This window comes from Danio aesculapii, chromosome 8 (genome assembly GCF_903798145.1).
Source record: "Danio aesculapii chromosome 8, fDanAes4.1, whole genome shotgun sequence".
Lineage (NCBI taxonomy): Eukaryota > Metazoa > Chordata > Actinopteri > Cypriniformes > Danionidae > Danio > Danio aesculapii.
The window spans coordinates 1,964,346-1,985,598 of record NC_079442.1 but is presented as its reverse complement, the minus strand read 5'-3'; the positions used below and the strand labels follow the sequence as shown (position 1 = coordinate 1,985,598).

At 36.4% G+C, this 21,253-nt stretch overlaps 1 protein-coding gene and 1 long non-coding RNA gene across 2 annotated transcripts; both read left to right on the top strand.

Moving 5' to 3' along the window:
* The first annotated feature begins 776 nt into the window (after window positions 1–776).
* LOC130234317 (uncharacterized) lies at window positions 777–2,059 on the top strand. The gene is made up of 2 exons (XR_008838290.1): window positions 777–1,752; window positions 1,838–2,059. It is a non-coding gene; the product is annotated as an uncharacterized LOC130234317 (long non-coding RNA).
* A 4,265-nt stretch (window positions 2,060–6,324) lies between these two features.
* On the top strand, window positions 6,325–19,428 carry tgoln2 (trans-golgi network protein 2). The gene is made up of 4 exons (XM_056464591.1): window positions 6,325–6,466; window positions 13,653–14,827; window positions 16,254–16,337; window positions 18,953–19,428. The coding sequence occupies exons 1-4, from the start codon at window positions 6,418–6,420 to the stop codon at window positions 18,953–18,955; spliced, it is 1,311 nt and encodes a 436-aa protein (XP_056320566.1). The 5' UTR covers window positions 6,325–6,417; the 3' UTR covers window positions 18,956–19,428.
* Window positions 19,429–21,253: the final 1,825 nt, after the last annotated feature.

The window sequence follows — 21,253 nt, the reverse complement described above, 5'->3', positions numbered from 1 at the left end:
TTTATGAATTGTGTTTTGAATTCACGAATTGGATTTTATGCTTTTATGAATTGTGTTTTGAATTTATGAATTGGATTTGCGCATTTATGAATTGTGTTTTGAATTTACGAATTGGATTTGCGCATTTATGAGTCGTGTTTTGAATGTACGAACTGGATTTTACGCGTTAATGATTGTGTTTTGAAATTATGAATTGGATTTGCGCATTTATGAATTGTGTTTTGAATTTATGAATTGGATTTGCGCATTTATGAGTTGTGTTTTGAATTTACGAATTGGATTTTACGCGTTTATGAATTGTGTTTTGAATTTACGAATTGGATTTTACGCGTTTATGAATTGTGTTTTTATTTTACGAATTGGATTTTAAGCATTTATGAATTGTGTTTTGAATTAACAAATTGGATTTACGCATTTATGAATTGCGTTTTGAATTTACGAATTGGATTTGCGCATTTATGAGTTGTGTTTTGAATTTACGAATTGGATTTTACGCGTTTATGAATTGTGTTTTTATTTTACGAATTGGATTTTAAGCGTTTATGAATTGTGTTTTGAATTTACGAATTGGATTTTAAGCGTTTATGAATTGTGTTTTTATTTTACGAATTGGATTTTAAGCGTTTATGAATTGTGTTTTTAATTTACGAATTGGATTTTACGCATTTATGAATTGTGTTTTGAATTTACGAATTGGATTTGCGCATTTACGAATTGTGTTTTGAATTTACGAATTGGATTTTACGCGTTTATGAATTGTGTTTTGAATTTACAAATTGGATTTGTGTGTTTACAAATTACGAATTGAATTTATGAATTGGATTTGGGCATTTATGAATTGGATTTGGGCATTTATTAATAGCGTTTAGAATTTACAAATTATATTTTGTGAATGTGATTTGTGAATGTATTATTTTTGAGACTGATCTGGCTCCATACTATAGTTGTGGTGTTACCATAACAACTGTAGAATCACCACAACAGATTAAATCAAGTACTTTACTGTAGTATGGTTCAAAAACACTACAGTATTTACTTTATATTACTATAGTTTTTTTTTACATGTCTATTGCTACAACTAGCACATGAATGTGGGTTTACATGCTTTATGTATTATATAGAAACCAAAAATAGTTTGTTTACTGCTAAATATGCCTGTGTATACAAGTATTTTGAGAGTGGACAATGTGGGAGTGTCAGGGAGTGAATTGGGAGGGGCTAAACATCTATTGGCCTCTTCAGCTCTCTGATTGGAGAAATTTCAGCACAGCATCATGGGTAGTGTAGTTTTTCGTCACAGATCACAAACAAATGTTTCTAACGGTATTTAGAAAAGCATTTACCATCAGTTTACACCTTTATAACTCACAATATAGTCATGTCTCTATCGGTTTACTGTATGAAGCCTGATTGTAGTTTTTAGGAGCATTTTTAATGCGCACAATGGGTTTTAAAAGTCTTATTTGCTTCACGAATGTGTGTAGTTTGTGTTGTGGAACAAACCGTGCCAAATGAAATATAAACACAGGCCGTATTTGACTTCAAAACCACTTCAGAAACCCATGTTAAAGTCCTTTGAGAACCACTCTCTCAAACCCGCTAATTCTCTTCTGGGTTTTAGGACTACAACTGATACATGGCTACTGTAAACAGGTAAACAGCCTACATGAGACCAGCGGAGATGATGGAAACAGTATTTACAGCATTCAGATGATGTAATAACAGCACAGTGCAGTGGGCCCAAAGAACTAGGTGCGTGTGTGTGTGTGTTTGTGTGTGTGTGTGTGTGTCTTTTACAGTCATCAGCAGTAGTGACTGATGTCTCCTTCATTTCTAGATGATATGTGCACAAATCTTCAATGGTTGTAAGAGACTTTAAGCAAACACTACCACAGTTCCCGGACACAGAAATGGGCTGCCAATGAAAACACAAGTGGCTTTCTTTTTGTATTACTTTCGTGTGTGTTCACTGTAATCTGGTTGCCATTGTTATTACCTGCAGTGTTTTAGTCAATGTTTTCACACTGAAAATATAAAAAAAAGAACATTTTGACAGCAATTTATTGTGTATGTTGTCTTTTGTGTGTCGATCTTTTAGGTAAGAAAACTATTTTATATTTACTTTATATATACACTACCTGACAAAAGTCTTGTTGTTGATTCCAGTTGTAAGAGCAACAAATAATAACTCGACTTCTAGTTGATCATTTGGAAAAGTGGCCAAAGGTGGATTTATCTGCTGAATCATCTGTTGATCTGCATCCCAATCATCACCAATACTGCAGAAGATCTACTGGAACCAGCATGGAGCCAAGATTCTAACAGAAATCAGTCAAGTTTGGTGAAGGAGAAATCATGGTTTGGGGTTACATTCAGTATGGGGGCGTGCGAGAGATCTGCAGAGTGGATGATCAACATCAACAGCCTGAGGTATCAAGACATTTGTGCTGCCCATTACATTACAAACCACAGGAGAGGGCAAATTCTCCAGCAGGATAGCGCTCCTTCTCATACTTCAGCCTCCACATCAAAGCTCCTGAAAGCAAAGAAGGTCAAGGTGCTCCAGGATTGGCCAGCCCAGTCACCAGACACGAACATTATTGAGCATGTCAAGATGGAGGAGGCGTTGAAGATGAACACAAAGACTCTTGATGAACTCTGGGAGTCCTGCAAGAAGGCTTTCTTTGCCATTCCAGATGACTTTATTAATCAGTGATTTGAGTCATTCAGAGATGTATGGATGCAGTCCTCCAAGCTCATGATGGAGTCAGACACAATATTCATTCTGTTTCCACTGCAGCATCACCACATATTCTATACTGGACATTATTGAAGGTTCAGTGAGCAGACTTTAGTCTAAGCAGAGTCAGACCTTACTGTCCTAATCAAATCAGTCAACATCAAGGCATGATCATATTTTATTGTGCTCAAATAAGCGTCATCTAGAGGCCTTTACCTTTCATATAAGACACTTCTGATACCAAATGATCAACTAGAAGTCAAGTTAATGTTTGCTGTTCCTAAAACTTGCATAGGCGACAAGACTTTTGTCCGGTAGTGTATATACTATTCTGTATTATATACTTTATATACTATATTATTCATTCATTAATTTTCTTTTCGGCATAGTCCCTTTATTAATCTGGGGTCGACACAACGAAATGAACCGCCAACTTATCCAGCATATGTTTTACGCAGCGGATGCCCTTACAGCTGCAACACATCACTGGGAAACACCCATACACTCTCATTCACTACAGACAATTTAGCTTACCCTATAGTGCATGTGTTTGGACTGTGTGGGAAACCCACGCCAACATAGGGAGGACATGCAAACTCCACACAGAAACGCCAACTGGCCCAGCTGAGGCTCGAACTAGCGATCTTCTTTCTGTGAGGTGACATCGCTACCCACTGCGCAGCCGCACCCAAAAAACATGAGTGTTGCTCACCGAAGTGATTGGTGGTCTTTGAAAGGTGAGTTGTTTCTCGTTTATTTTAATATGCTGATCACACGACATAATTAACACATCCATATCTCAGCAGGGTCCGTCATGTTTTTGGGTCCCCCTTGAAACATTTCCGTTGTGTTACGAGGATATTTGCAAGTGTTGTCACCAATTTGTGTCAAAGTGATGAAGATCATTTCTTTATTTGCTGGTGTTTTTAGTAATTGCATGTGCTTTCTTAAATGGCAGAGCATTAAGCCCTGGTCACACTAGAGTTTGAGCTAGCGAAATTCTGTCGTACGGCGCTGCGAAAAGGGGCGGGATTAAACAAGATAATTAGACATTAAAAAAAGCGAGCGATTGCTCCATGTTTTCATTTTCTGTCCAGAGAGGTCATGTTTTGATCCTCGATTGGTCTCACGCAGTTAAGTGATGCGATTTCGCAGGTCAGAGTTCACCAAGCTTGAACTTTGCACCGCAGCGACATGCGAAACTTGACGCATGACCTTGTGTTTCCGGTCTGACGCATTCGCGTGCGTATGAATGGAAGTCTATGGGGAGAAAAGCCCAGTGTGACCGCAGCTTTATTTGGCTTTCTGGAAACATCTGTGCAAGTGTGTTGAGACAAGTTAGAGCAAAAATATGCAGGACACCCCTGCTGTACATATTGTATTGTAGGCCATTTAGTGATTTATAGACAAGTAATAATACTTTATTGGGATGCTGATAACAGATAAACAGTACTATTTGTTGAAGTATTATATTATAATAGTACATAGTATTTTTTCTATGGAAGGTAAATCCTGCCAATTTTAAATAAATCAAATAAACATTTGAAATGAAAATGAAAATCAGATTAACAATTTCATTTTAAAACACTGTTCGCAAAATATCTGCCAAAATTGAAATCGAAATGAAATTATTTAATTTTCATTTTCACTTTGACAACACATCGTCCCTGTCAAATTGATAATTAAAATAAAGTTTCCAATTTAAGATTTAATTTTCACTGCATTTCCGCGTCAAGACTGCCAATATTAAAATGAAAAGCCAAACTGAAAAATAAAATGCAAACACAATTTTTACAAAGCATGCTATTAATGTTCACGCTATAATAGTGACAAAATTAAAATTAAAATGTAAATTTAAGCTTTCCTTTTATTGACACTTTTTCATTTCAGTTTTCATTTACGATTTCATTTTCAACGTCAACCTGTATGCAAAGCCTATGGTAATTAGTGGGAGGGGCGTATTTAAGTGACGTCGAGTGTTTCCACAGCTCGAGGGGAGAAGCCGCAAAGCCAAAAAAAAAAAAAAAAGAAGCCGCAAAGCCGGGTTTTGACAGCGAGAGTTACTAACGTTACTGTTACGTTTATTAAAAGGAATAAAATGGAAAAAACGGTAAGCCAGCTTTTAAGAGAAGCAGCTGCTGCATTGGAACAGCAGGAGGAACGACAGACACAGGAAACACAACCGTCAAATATTTGTCCCACAGCAGTCCCTCAGGAGTCGCGGGCTTCTTCAGCGGCAAGAGAAACTGTAAAACTGTTCCTCCTGCTGTTCCAATGCAGCAGCTGCTTCTCTTAAAAGCTGGCTTACCGTTTTTTCCATTTTATTCCTATGCTTTGCGGCTTCTTTCCTCGAGCTGTGGAAACACTCGACGTCACTTAAATACGCCCCTCCCACTAATTACCATAGGCTTTGCATACAGGTTGACGTTGAAAATGAAATCGTAAATGAAAACTGAAATGAAAAAGTGTCAATAAAAGGAAAGCTTAAATTTACATTTTAATTTTAATTTTGTCAGTATTATAGCGTGAACATTAATAGCATGCTTTGTAAAAATTGTGTTTGCATTTTATTTTTCAGTTTGGCTTTTCATTTTAATATTGGCAGTCTTGACGCGGAAATGCAGTGAAAATTAAATCTTAAATTGGAAACTTTATTTTAATTATCAATTTGACAGGGACGATGTGTTGTCAAAGTGAAAATGAAAATGAAAATTAAATAATTTCATTTCGATTTCAATTTTGGCAGATATTTTGCGAACAGTGTTTTAAAATGAAATTGTTAATCTGATTTTCATTTTCATTTCAAATGTTTATTTGATTTATTTAAAATTGGCAGGATTTACCTTCCATATTTTTCCAGTGTATTTAAAAACTACTTTCTTCAGATTTATTTATTTTGATTCATGATTTTTTAGTGCTGTCATTATAAATCATGGAGGCTATACAAACTACCAGATAATGTAGTTTTTCTTGCATATACTCATTTTTGCTTCACCCTAATTTGAGCAAAACGAAACAAAAAATAGTCATTAAGTTATTTTGTTAACCGTATGTTATATGTGAAACTGATATTTTAGATATCAGATGTATTACACTTAGTCTTAGTCGACATTTTTGTAATTGTCTGTTTTCATTGGGATATTGTTTTAAAATGTTACTTTTCAAAGGGGATGTACTTATTTTAGCTTATGTTTAACTCAATATTTTAATTCATTCTGTCTAGTGTTAGTTATCCGTGCTGTTTTCCTATTGGAAATTTCATTACAAAATGGCCGCCTGTGACACAAAGCGGCATCTAGTGGCTGCTTACCAAATAGCAACACAGTGTCTCCTCTTTGAGGATGTTAATCAGCAGAGGGCGCTGCATATGACTGTTATTGTTAAGAGATTCAACAATGAATCAAACTGCAGCCAGGAAAATACTAAATCTAGGCATTGTCTTTAAGACCTTATTTTTGTGTATAAAATATTTCTGTAACACACAAAAAGTTATGCTACAGCTTCGTTTCTAAAAAGCCACAAGATTTGATTAACGGAAGCCAGGCCACGTTGTAAACGTCATCGCGTTGTGTAAACACGGAAGTTGTTGTACCCGGAACAACAACTGTCAGCGTTGGCGCTTTGTCAGTTTATCATCATCATCATCATCATTGTGTTTTTGATCACCGTATGAAGCCATGATGCGATTAACAGCTCTGTGTATCGCCATTTTCTGCCTGTCTCAGGGTGAGTCGGCTATTATTATAATTAAAGAGTTGATAACTGTTGTGTTTGTGGAATTGAACAACAGGTAAGCTCGATAAAGCTGCTGACGTGTGTACATGTCACTCATCATCCTCGTGTGTCAGCTGATCAGCTAGCTAAACTGCGACATTTATTTACATTTTTTGCAATGTCTGACTATTAGATACGTGCTCAGACGTGTCAATAGAAGAGTCTTCTTCTGGACGACGCCATTGTTTACGTTCTCTGACCAATTTACGTGATAAAAATCAGGAAACATGTCTAAAAACTAGCATAGACAGTGATTCCTCTGAGTTTATATGCGTCATGGCATCTTAAAAGGTCTATTCCCGCCATTGAAAGTCGAAATTTGTTTTTATATAGCTAATATTTCTGTTGGTTTATGTATAATTGGATTATATTCGCGCATTCAGACTTTCTCCTTAATAATATAAGTTCAGAAAATTATTCCCAAATAGGGAAATCACATTGGCAGGCAATGAATAGAAGTAAAGTTGGTTTTATATTCGGATATTCAGACATTCTCCTTAATATAATTTCAGGAAAGTATTCTTTGCTAATTCTAAATAGGGAAATCATATTAGCAGCAAATGACTATCAATATACAACATTGTTCACAGTCAATTAGATAGTGCTAAAGTTGTTTTAAAGTCATACGTGCATGCTAGTTCCGATCGAATATTTAAAATTACATGGTAAACAATATAGAGACTGCTAAATGAACGAATGCGCGAATATAAAACCAACTTTACCTCTATAGGCAATGACTATCAAAGTACAACAGTGTTCACCGTCAGTTACCCTACTGAAAAAAACAGCTTAAACCAACCTAGGCTGGTTTTAGCTGGTTGACCAGGCTGGTCTTAAAGGGTTTGGGCCATTTCCAGGCTGGTTTCCAGCCATTTCCAGCCTGGTCTTAGCTGGTCAGGCTGGAAAATGACCAGCCTAGCCAGGCTGGGAGCCCAGCCAAAACCAGCTATGTCCAGCTTAAACCAGGCTGGTCAAGTTGGTTTTAGCTGGTAATTTTCCAGGCTGACCAGCTAAGACCAGGCTGGAAATGGCCCAAACCCCTCTAAGACCAGCCAACCAGGCTAGGCTGGTTTAAGCTAGATTTTTCAGCAGGGTAAATAGTGCTAATGTTGTTTTGAAGTAGTACTTGCATTGATTTCAAATTAACTATTCAAAGTAGCGTATTAAATAATATAGGGGCCATGTCACGAGTTGTCATTGTTTAAAAATAATTGAATGTGCGAATCTGACATTGCGATATTTTGTTTTACTACTATATATTGCGATATGAATACAAGATCACCAGATGATTTGAACAGCTCTATTTGAAAAGATTTCATTAATTTAGATCAACTGGGATGATCAAGTCTTTTTTAATGCAGTGCATCTGCATAAAATATATTACAAGCTTATATAAATACGACAGAGCAAAAATAAAAGAGAAATAAACTTTTTCTGGGGAGTCTAACAGTATTCAAGTACAGAAATGGAACAGTCAAAACTAAAATAGCATGGTCATCATTGTATTATTTATATATATATATATATATATATATATATATATATATATATATATATATATATATATATATACACATACACACACATTTATATATACAGTTGTTGTCAGAATTTATTAGCCCCCCTGAATTATTAGCCCCCCCTGTTTATTCCCCCCCCCACTTTCTGTTTACTGAGAGATTATTTTCTGCATGATTCTAATCATAATAGTTTTAATAACTCCTTTCTAATAACTGATTTATTTTCTCTTTGCCTTGATGACAGTAAATTATATTTTACTAGATATTTTTTAAGACACTTCTATACAGCCTAAAGTCACATTTAAAGGCTTAACTAGGTTCGTTAGGTTAACTAGACAGGTTAGGGTACTTAGGCAAGTTATTGTATAATGATGGTTTGTTCTGAAGAAAAGTATAGCTTAAAGGGGCTAATAATTTTGACCTTAAAATGATTTGTAAAAAATTTAAATCTTCTTTTATTCTAGCTGGAATAAAAAATATTATCAGACATACTGTGAAAATGTCCTTGCTCTGTTAAACATAATTTAGGAATTATTTAAAAAAGAAAAAAAAAAATCAGAGGGGGGCTAATAATTCTGACCTCCACTGTATATATATATATATATATATATATATATATATATATATATATATATATATATATAAAATATATATAGACACATTGCAATTTATCGATGCTCATACGATATATTGTTAAGCTCTATTAAATACTCAGAAATGTACTCATCCATATGTGATATCAGGTATTTTTGTTTGTTGCTTTAAAATTTTGTTTTCATCTATCTATCTATCTATCTATCTATCTATCTATCTATCTATCTATCTATCTATCTATCTATCTATCTATCTATCTATCTATCTATATATATATATATATATATATATATATATATATATATATATATATATATATATATAAATGGAAAAAGGTACAAACGTGTGTGTGTGTATATATATCTATATATATATATATATGTATGTGTGTATATATATATATATATATATGTGTGTATATATATATATATATATATATATATGTGTATATATATATATATATATATATATATATATATATATATATATATATATATATCTCCATTTTTTTTACACACATTGTTATGGTTAGGCTATTTTTCAGCTCCATTTTATTCCTTTAACCCTCATCAGGTTGCAGTCACTGAGCTCAAATGCAGTCAAGTGACTGTACCGTTAACTAAGCCGGATAATATACATTTAAAATCCAGATAATATACATTTGAAGAGCGTTCGCTTCAAAATGACCACTTCAGAAACTGGATGTTAAAAAGTGTATGGCAGCGAAGCTAAATATAATGTTTGTAACATTTTGAAGAAATATTTGAGAAAGATTTAAACATCCAAACTGCAGTTTCCATGCAGATACGAAGGCTCGAAATCAGAGGTGTCGAAATCAGTTTCAGGTCCAAACCTGCTTCAACACACTCGCCTCATAGAATTCCATTCATAAGCATGCAAATGTGGCAAACCAGAAACGCAAGCTCATGAATAAACAAGTTTTGCATGTTGATGCGTTCCAAAGTCATTCCTGCTAGAAGGGATACAGCTCATCAGGAAGTTAGCGAGAATTATTTATTAAATTAGTGAGTAAATTTTACTCCTCTTAGCAACATAAAAATAGTACTTATTATTATTAAATGATATTCATGTGAGCATACTTTTTCTTCAGCTGTATCCCTTCTAAGAACTCTGACCTGGAAAATCGCATCATGTGATTGCGTGAAACCAATAGAAGATCAAAACGTGACCTCAGTGTATAGAAATTGAAAATAAGGAGCAAACGCTTGCTTTATCGACGTCTAACCGTCTTGTTTTATCTTACTCAAACTCTAGTGTGACCACGGCTGTACCTGTAGATTTCGAAAAAGCCAGAGGGAATGGGTTAGTTTGATCAGGTGTATTTAATTAGGGTTAAAGCTAAACTGTGATCCCAGATGAGGAATAAAGGTGATGATACATGAGGCAACTTTTAGAGCAATGTTGCCATCAACGGGAAACCAGATGAGACACCTGGCAAGTATTCAGCACAACGAATATTGGGAAACAACCATTCAAAGAGAAGCAAATCTGCTGTCAATTCATATTATACATAAACTTTCCTTCAACACCCCATCCAAACCACCGCCACTGCTTATCAATGAAGCTGATATAACGAAAGCACAACAAGGAAGAAAAAAACAAACACACCCGAAATGTTAGACCTACATAAAAGTATACAAGGAAGTTAAATGTCTTACTGCACCTAGACCTGTCACAATAATCAACACATCGACTTATCGTGCAATACTTGGGGACAGGGCTGTACTAGGACAAAAAAATCGGCCTTGGGATTTTGGGACAGAGCGACCCACTACATCAATCAAAATGCTCCCCATTTGCGCACGCCTTTGAATATGTTTACCAACTCCCATTCTATAAAAGCACAAAAGCCATATATAGGAGAGTTGACAAATTAAAAACGTAAAAAACAGCTTTATTCAGAGCCTCACGGATCACAGTATCGTTAATTAATTAGGCAGAAAAACACGACAGTTTGCTAAGTGTTTTATGGGCCGATCAGATCATAAGAAGATGATCAGCCCGGCCCAAAAAGTACGTCGGGCCAGCGGGAAACTGCCAGGTTTACCAGATGGCCAGTCCGCCCCTGCTTGGAGATGACCTCAATTAGGGCTAGGGGCTTTTATTACCATAAAATTTATCGATAACAATAATTGGCTCTAGACTTTTTTTTTACTCTATATTGATCTAAAAGCCAATCACACAACAGAAATGTACAACAATGGGAATCTAGAAGTGTGTTAATAGTAGAGATGCACCGCATTTTCGGCCGCCAAATATTAGCGGCCACCGAAAATAGGTTATTTATAATGTTATCTAATAGACCCTCTAACTTTTGTGGCTTGATTCTCTTTTAAATATGGAAGAATTAACAACTGATAATGAAATGTAGATCACCATCGTTCAATATGGATAATAATTAATCAAGATTGCATATCGCCCAGCCCTAACCTCAATTACTTTTGCTGTTGCAATATATATTTGTGAATTCACAAATAACGTCAAGGCATGTTACAATGAGATTTACGCTTTACCTCACCAGTGTCAACGTTTATAATTAGATATTTAGCTAATAGGATTGTACATAGTATATATAACAGGACATTTACCTTTTTAACATCAAATTATACAATCTATAATAGGCGCCAATAGCCTAGTGGTTAGTGCGTCGACACATAGCACCCAGGTGCTCGCAGTGACCCGAGTTCGATTCCCCACTCGAGGTCCTTTGTCGATCCTTCCCCTATCTCTGCTCCTCACACTTTCCTGTCTGTACATTTCCACTGTCCTATCAATAAAGGTGAAAACCTTTAAAAAAATAATAATAATAATAAAAAAAGTGATTATAGTGTTGGAATATCAGTCCAATTCCATGTGTGTTCAATAAAAAAGGTCTGGAGAGGGTTTTCTTCAATGCCAAAAATATTAGTAATTTATTAGATACAACTAAATAATTCGATTACAGAGCTCTGGGTTACGTTATCTCAATGCAATACAAGAATTACATTCAGGAGGTTCACAACTAACATACATTTACCTGACTTCAGCATATATATATACACAACTGATATTAACAGGTGGAGTTTTGGTGTAACGTCACTTATCAGTCATTCTGCAGTTCTTTGAGTGTTGCACCCAGACATACTTCCTCGTTCTGCATACCAGAACTGAACAATTGAGTTGCAAAATATTTCACAACTTCTACAAGCATCATGCTCCTTGTGACATATCTAGACTTCTTTCTAGACAGCAGTCTGGAACAAGGGCCCCCGCACTCTATTTATTCTTATTCTGCTCTTCCCCTCTTGTCAGCAGTTCCTTCTAAAACGTATGCAACAAGTATGCCGGTTCAATATATGGTATCATACAAAAGAAAAAGATTGATTAATCTGTTGTTAGTCTAAACATTTTTTTAAATAAAAAATAAAGACACAAAAGTAATAGAAATAAATTCATTTTTCTCCACAATACCTATTTGCATGATTACGCTGCTGTTATATAATCAAAAGCATAAAATGATCTCAAATAACAATGCTTATTGCAACAATTTCTCGCACAACAAAAATTCCTCATCGTGTCAGGCCTAGCTGCACCTTTAAATTAGACAGCTGATGGATTGCAAGCATTAAATCACATAAAAACTGTGTTTTGTTGATGCATAAGAATTACAGACCAAAACCATCAGTCATTTTCACAAAAGAAATCGGAATTTATATACTTTTAACCACAATAAAAGCTTGTACCCCATAGCGTTTGTGGTTAAAAAGTATATAATTTGGTGAAAATGACTGATGGTTTTGATTTGAAAAGAATCTTCCCATTTGGAGGAGTGGTCACCAACCTTTTTAGCTCAAGATCCTTAACCTCAGCCTTATGGAAAGACCAATTCCACCCATCAAAACACAGACAGAAAAGCACTAGTTTAACATGCTTTTCATTTTTGTAATTGATTTGACCAAAAACAAACGGGCTTTTTCGCAGTTTAATCAGTTTTTTTTCCTTTCTTTTTTTCACGTTTCTTTATTTAAAATATCGAACTTGAGTGTGCGAAAGCCAAAAGATGCAAGTAAGTAAACGGCCGCATATTACCTTATTGAAATCGACGTGTTGGGTGTATATATTCAGTGTTCAACATAAATAAGTGCACCCCATTTTGAAAATGAATTGAAAAGAATCTTCCCATTTGGAGGAGTGGTCACCAACATTTTTAGCTCAAGATCCTTAACCTCAGCCATATGGAAAGACCAATTCCACCCATCAAAACACAGACAGAAAAATAAACACATTTTTTATTTGCTTTCCCAGCTTGAGACCTTCAATTGAACATTTTGAACTAAGTAAAAAGCACTAGTTTAACGTACCTTTAATTTTTGTAATTGATGCGACCAAGAAAATCGTGCTTTATCGCAGTTAAATCTGTTTTTTTTTCTTTCTTTTTGCACTTGAGTGTGCAAAAGATGCAAGTATGTAAACGGCCGCATAATATTTTATTGAAAGTGACGTGTTGGGTGTATATATCCAGTGTTCAACATAAATAAGTGCACCCCATTTTGAAAATGAACATTTTGATCCATTTATTAGTGAATATTGGTCATATATTTTGGTGCGTTTATACAAAACTGAATTAATAAACAGATATATTTATTAAAGTAATATTGTAATCACCAAACATCTTTAGAAATAGAAAGATAATACATTTAAATTCATGAAACAAAATGCAAAATTTCAACACAAGTTTATCATTTTCTTGTTTCTCTTGAATTTTGCTCTTTTTAATATTTAATTTAATATTTTTCTATAACAAATACATTTGGTTGAAAACATTTTGTTATGAGTTATGAGTTAGATTAGCTCCAGATTTGGCTTCAATACTGATTAATCTAATGTATATGCACAAATGTAATATTGTAAAGCATCCTATAGAAAATACTCATTTAAATGAGAGATTTGTGAGGGGTGAACTCCTATTTCTAACTTTCTATTTTCTAAAGTTCTAACAACTTTTCTCTTTTGGTATTTTCCAGTTTGCACCAGTGCACCAGTGTTAAGAGAAAAAAAGGACACCTCAGCAGACTCGGGGAATAAAGCTGTTGTACCAGACGAACCGAGTGATGACAAAACATCTGCACATGGTCAGCCAAACCCCATACCAGAGGAGATAAAAAAAGATGTAAATGGACAGCCACAACCGGCCAATGCTGAGAGCGCTAATCAGGAAAAAGAGTCAAAAGATTCTTCAAAAGAGCCTGAAGATCCTGCAAAAGAGCCTGAAGATCCTGCAAAAGAGCCTGAAGTTCCCGCAAAGGAGGCTGAAGTTCCCGCAAAGGAGCCGGAAGTTCCCGCAAAGGAGCCTGAAGTTCCCGCAAAGGAGCCTGAAGTTCCCGCAAAGGAGCCTGAAGTTCCCGCAAAGGAGGCTGAAGTTCCCGCAAAGGAGCCTGAAGTTCCCGCAAAGGAGCCTGAAGTTCCCGCAAAGGAGGCTGAAGTTCCCGCAAAGGAGCCTGAAGTTCCCGCAAAGGAGCCTGAAGTTCCCGCAAAGGAGCCTGAAGTTCCCGCAAAGGAGCCTGAAGTTCCCGCAAAGGAGCCTGAAGTTCCCGCAAAGGAGCCTGAAGTTCCCGCAAAGGAGGCTGAAGTTCCCGCAAAGGAGGCTGAAGTTCCCGCAAAGGAGGCTGAAGTTCCCGCAAAGGAGGCTGAAGTTCCCGCAAAGGAGGCTGAAGTTCCCGCAAAGGAGCCTGAAGTTCCCGCAAAGGAGCCTGAAGTTCCCGCAAAGGAGCCTGAAGTTCCCGCAAAGGAGCCTGAAGTTCCCGCCAAGGAGCCTGAAGTTCCCGCCAAGGAGCCTGAAGTTCCCGCCAAGGAGCCTGAAGTTCCCGCCAAGGAGCCTGAAGTTCCCGCCAAGGAGCCTGAAGATGCCTCAAAAGAACCTGAAGATCCCTCAAAAGAACCTGAAGATCCAAAAGAGGACACGACTGAAAGCGACGAAAATGCTGTTGATGAAAATGACAACGGTATAGACGATGAAGTCTTGAATGTTAACCAGCCTGCATCTGAAAGCAAATCAGTGGTTATAAAGGACATTCAGAGCAAAGCAGAAGACGATTCAGAGTTAAAGGAGAGCGGCGAGAACAGTCACTTCTTTGCGTATCTGGTGTGTGCCGTCATTCTGGTGGCTGTGCTGTATATTGCCAATCACAACAAGCGCAAGGTTAGTAAATATGCACAATTTCCACTTATATAGATTTTTATTGCTGAGCGATCCCATGTAAATGTCAACCTAGCCATAAAAAAAGGATATCACTAGATTTCCCTTTTTCTTCAGCACATTTATAATCATAATAGTTTTAATAACTTATCTCTAATAACTGATTTCTTTTCTCTTGGCCATGATGACAGCACATAATATTAGACTAGATATTCTTCAAGACACTAGTATTCAGCTTAAAGTGACATTTAAAGGCTTAACTAGGGTAATTAGGGTAAAGTTAGGGTAATTAGGCAAGTCATTGTATAACAGTGGTTTGTTCTGGAGACAATCCAAAACTAATATTGCTTAAAGGGGACTCTGATAGTTTGCATTAGTTAGACGCAATCCCAATTCTACCCTTTGGCCCTTCCCCTTACCCCTCCTTTTGCAAGTTTACGAGAAGGTTTAATCCCCAATTCTCTTCATCTTGAAGGGAAAGGGCTAGATAGCCCTTAAAACAGAGATTTTTTTAGGACCACACTTGAAACCAGGGGGTACAAAAATTTCCCAGAATACACCGGCTACAACGGCAGCATGGCTGCACACGGAAGTCAGGAGATGCACAAATTAGTATTGTTTCTTGTCATTATTACGAATTTCTATCACAAACAAGCACGTTTAATACATTCAAAATGGCGTTCATGTTTTATTATCATGTTTAAAAAAAAATGCTAAAATAACCGCAAAATTTCGCTATCTATAATCCATAATAATAACTCCTGTATAGCAGTCCCACAACATACTTTCACATCTGAAACTCGATGACACTGGAATACTCTGTTAGAAAAGTCTGGTGACCAGGAATGAGCTTTTTACAGTGTCTGCTATAATGTTAATGTTGTTTCATGTGTTTAGATGAATATGGCCACTGTGTAAATGCGCAGTACAGTTGTTATTGCCACATTATATGGTTATGATAACATGATATATGCCTTCAGTGATTACATGAAAGTAAATACCAAAATATTAACGCAACTGGAATAACTACAGCAGTCGTGATCGCAGATCTCATATGAAGCAAGAGATCGCGATGACATATAATGACGTGTGCAGGTGTTGCAGTGCTGTCCCATTTCTTAGGGGTAAATATTAAAAGCCCTTCCCCTCTGTTCAAGTTCGAAGGTAAAGGTGTACAAAAACAGAATTGGTATTGGTCCTTAATTGGTTAATTAGCTTAATAGATAAAAATTTTAATGTTAATGTGGGCTACTACATGCCGAAATATTGATCAACAATTCTGTGAATATTTATAGGGCTATTGTTTGTTAACATTAGGATAGTTAACGTAAGGATGGTTAACATTAGTTAGCTAAACTCACAAAGACGAATGTGATGTTAATGCCTAATGACGTGTTACAAAGTCTTTTTTTCTTATTCACATTCATAGATTATTGCATTTGTCGTTGAGGGCCGGAAATCAAGACAGACACGGAGACCCAAATCATCAGATTACCAAAAACTTGAACAGCATGTAAGTACTGATACGTGTACACAAGGATAACACTTCTATCTGCTGTATTTAATCAATTAAAAATACTTCGAATGCCCTTATTATGGTATTTTCGGGTATAGAGAATGCGAATCTATGTCATGGCGAGTCAAGCCGTGTTTTCTGACCCGTTCAGCAGTGTACAATGTAAACCATTGCAAATCAGCACATAAAGCATCTTACAAATCCTCAGAATAAAATAGACTAATGTGTAAATATCTTTATTTTTCACTCAACCTTATTGTGAAAGTGGAAAGACTGTAGACTTTCAAAGAGCACAACACACTGAGTTGTTTTCTGCTAAAAGAAACACGCCATTCCAGTCTTACTTCCCACACAAACTAACCAATACTCAAAATGCAAATGAGTAACAGGCTGCCAATGAATAATGCTCTGCTTTGATCCTCAAACATGGGAAGAGGTTGGTTTGTGTGGTTGAGAATGTTGACAAAATGCTGTTTTCTGCCATGAAAACAAATTCATATTACATGCACTGAACTTGAATTAGTAATACAATGGTTACTATTCAGTGCTGAGAAAGAGCAGAAATTCAGATATGAAAATTAGCTGCTTATTTATCCATACAGTCTGTAGTACAAGCAGTAACCCAAGCTTAACATACTAGGCCAGGCATGGGCAAACTCGATCCTCGAGGGCCGGTGTCCCTGCAGAGTTTTGCTCCAACAGTAATCAAACACACCTGAACACCCTAATTAGTGTCTTCAAGATCACTAGAAAGCTACAAGCAGGTGTGTTTGATTAGGGTTGGTGCAAAACTATGCAGGGACACCGGCCCTCCAGGATCGGGTTTGCCCATCCCTGTACTAGGCCATCTGACCAATCAGAGCAAAGTAGAACCAACTGACCAATCAGAGCAAGATGTTTTAGAGTAGAGCCTTGTGACCAATCAGAGCAAAGTAGAGCCAGCTGACCAATCAGGGCAAAGTGGATCTATAGGACCAATCGGAGATGTTGCAGAGTAGAGGGATCTGACCAATTAGTCATCAACCAATCAGAGAAAGTAGAGCCAACTGCCTAATTGGAGGAAAGTAGATCCATCTGATCAATTAGAGATGTAGCAGAGTGATCTGACCAATTAGAGTCATCGACCAATCAGAGAAAGTAGAGCCAACTGACTAATCAGAAAAAGTAAAGCTAACTGATCAGTCAGAAATGTTGTAGAATCATCTGACCAATCAGAGTCATCGACCAATGAGAGAAAACCAACTGATCAATCAGGAATGTTGTAGAGTCATCTGACCAATCAGAGCAAAGTAGAGCCTTCTGTCCAATCAGAGCAAAGTAGATCAATCTGACCAATCAGAGAAAGCCTAATGATCAATCCGAGATGTTGTAGAGCTGTCTGTGCAATCAGAGCAAAGTAGAGTCTTCCGACCAATCGGATATGTTTCCAAATAAAGCCATCTAATCAATAAGAGCAAAGTAGATCCCTCTGACCAATCAGAGCAAAGTGGATCCATCCAACAAATTAGAGTCATCTGACTAATCGGAGGATAGTAAAGCATTCTGACCAATCGGAGATGTCGCAGAGTAAGATGTTTTAGAGTAGAGCCTTGTGACCTATCAGAGCAAAGTAGAGCCAGCTGACCAATCAGGGCAAAGTAGCTCTATATGACCAATTGGAGATGTTGCAGACCATTCAGAGCGAAGTAGAGCCTTCTGACCAATCAGAGTCATCAACCAATCAGAGGAAGCCTAATGATCAATTCGAGATTTTGTAGAACCGTCTGACCAATCAGAGCAAAGTAGAGTCTTCTGACCAATCGGATATGTTTCCAAATAAAACCATCTAACCAATAAGAGCAAAGTAGATCCATCTGACCTATCAGAGCAAAGTGGATCCATCCAACAAATTAGAGTCATCTGACTAATCAGAGGATAGTAAAGCATTCTGACCAATCAGAGAAAGCCTAATGATCAATCCGAGATGTTGTAGAGCCGTCTGACCAATCAGAGCAAAGTAGAGCCTTCTGACCAATCTGATATGTTTTCAAGTAAAGCCATCTGACCAATAAGAGCAAAGTAGATCCATCAGACTAATCAGAGCAAAGTGGATCCATCTGACAAATTGGAGACATCTGACCAATCATGGCAAAATAGATCCATTTGACCAATCGGAGATGTCGCAGTGTAGAGCCATCTGACCAATCAGAGTCATCTTACCGATCAAAGATGTTGTCAAGTAGAGGCATCTGACCAATGAGAGCAAAGTACAGGCATCTGACCAATAAGAGCAAAGTAAATTCATCTGACCAATCAGAGCAAAATAGATCAATCTGATGAATCAAAACAAAGCTATCTGACCAATTAGAGAAAAGTAAAGACTTCTGACCAATCAGAGATGGTGCATAGTGTCATCTGTTCAATCAGAGCAAGGAAATGAAAAAGATTTCGCTTATTGAATGTATCCTAATTATGAACTACATAATAATCAAGTAAATCCGATGATTTTGCTTCCTGAGATGTTAATAGTATAAAGAAAACATTTATACAACATTTGCATAATAAAATACAGATTTTTCAGGCAAATCAGCTTTCTTTAACTGAAATTAAATGTGTTGTCTTCTCTTTTCCAGTGAGAAAATCCCGCCGCCAATGGCTGAGTCAAAATATTTGAACTGTGATCTGGATGACTTGAATTATCCACAATGCGACATACACTGTATTACCACTCACAAATCATATCAAACCCTCAACCATCCATAGCATGTCAGGTATGCTGGAAACAAGTCTAAAATGTCGGGTCGTGATCTTTATTCATAGGAAATCCACTATACCGTACATATTGTTGGTTCAATCTGTGGCCTCTTTTTCTATTTCGGTTTCGTTTGAGAGACTATTTCTCATTTTGTTGCTGGGGGAAGTGTGTAACGACGGAACAAAGTTATGTGTGTTTGTGATTTATTATTACATGTTCTTTTCGTCTTGAATGTTGTGTTATGGGATACTATTGGGAATGAATGAGGACACATTTATAAAGCACGAGACTTGCACTTTCTATTGCTTTTGATTAGAAAATGACTTTTTCTGTGTGTGTGTGTGTGTGTGTGTGTGACAACATGAATGCTAAATCAATAGCGAGGCTCATTAATAAGCATATTTTAGTCATTCATATTCATATTTCACTGGTCTCACAACAAAATATTCGTGCTGGGAAAAGATTAATCGTGATTAATCACATTCAAAATAAAGGTTTTTGACGTGTGTATTATATATATATATATATATATATATATATATATATATATATATATTCGTTATGTATATGTAACGCACACCTACATTTTTGCATAGATAATTAAATGTATTATGTGTATCATTTGCATATTTTTATATCTAATATTTTCTCAAATATATGCATGCATGTATTTATATATACATAATAAATATGGACATATTAGTGTTGTCATGATACTTGAATTCGATACCAATCAGTACTGAAATTTTCCCGCTAACATTTGAGCACGTTCTTAAACGGCGCTGATTGGCCTTCACATGCTCAACTGAAATGACTGTGATTGGCTGTGAAGGTCATCAGCTCACCAAACTCACCGCTGTTTACTGAGTGTAACCACAGATACAGGGACACTGGAGCGTTTTAAAGTCGTGAAGATGAGTAGATTTGTCAGCGGATCGTTCATGTGTCAGCTTATAAACAGACCAGCTGATCTTCGCAGCTTTAAAACGCTCCAGTGTCCCTGTATCTGTGGTTACACTCAGTAAACAGCGGTGAGTTCGGTGAACTGATGACCTTTACAGCCAATCACAGTCATTTCTATTGAGCACGTGAACACAGTGGCCAATCAATCATTTAAGAACATCGCTCGTATGTTAGCTGGAAATGGAGGTTTTTAAAATTTCATTACTGATTGGTATAGAATTCCAGTATCGTGACAACCCTAACACGTTATTTTAGATGCGATTAATCGTGATTAGCCTTTACCCAGCACTACAACATATATATTTTATGTTTGTGCCTCACAAAGAAAGATGTTTATTATATTTTCTGTTAAACGTTACATTTTCGTTACCCTTAAAATTGACAGTAATTTAGCAATAAAAGATGGAGGTTTTATTTGTGTTGCGTAACGCAGAGAAACAGCGGATCTTTCTGCGCTTTAATGTTCAGATTTATTGTAGTCGATCTTTATATCCGTTCAAATTCTATTTAAATTCGTGATTGTATATTAAATAGGAGGAAGAGGAATACTTGAGCTCTGATTCGAACAAATTGCACATTTGATTAAAACAAGCCATGCGGTTCTGGAGCAAATCCACTGTTTAGCTGATGGAGAATGCGTTTACGCAGTCAGTGATTAGCTTAATTTAAAGCAGATTGTCTGTGGTGTGTAGTAGTGATTCCTGTGCCAAATCTAAGACTATGTCCTGAAATGAGTAACAGATGGAAGGAAATATAGGCAAATTGTTCCCATTGATCCTATAAATGGGAAATGTTATGTTTGTTTCATTTGGTGCCATGTTACCCGCTGTCACTCTTGTTGTGCCTACTGAGATTCCTGCTGTTTTCTCTGGCTGTAACCATTGATTTGCACAACGTTTCTTGAAATACAGGACTTGTTTTGAATAATTTAGTGGATAAAGAGTTCATTTGTTGTTATATTCTTTCAACGCTTTAAATGAAATGAAATAAAGATTTGTTTTTTCCTCTTGACTGCTCTCTTTGTGTCTCTTGAATAAGGGCTATCATCATTAATTCAAATAAAATACATATAAAAAGTATGATTTTTTATAAATATTACTGAGCTGAATGTCTGACGACATCATAGCAAATAAAACCAGACACTAATTAGATGCTAGATATGGGTTTTGCACATTACTACCATGTTTTTAGCATGATTTAGCACACCTAACATGTT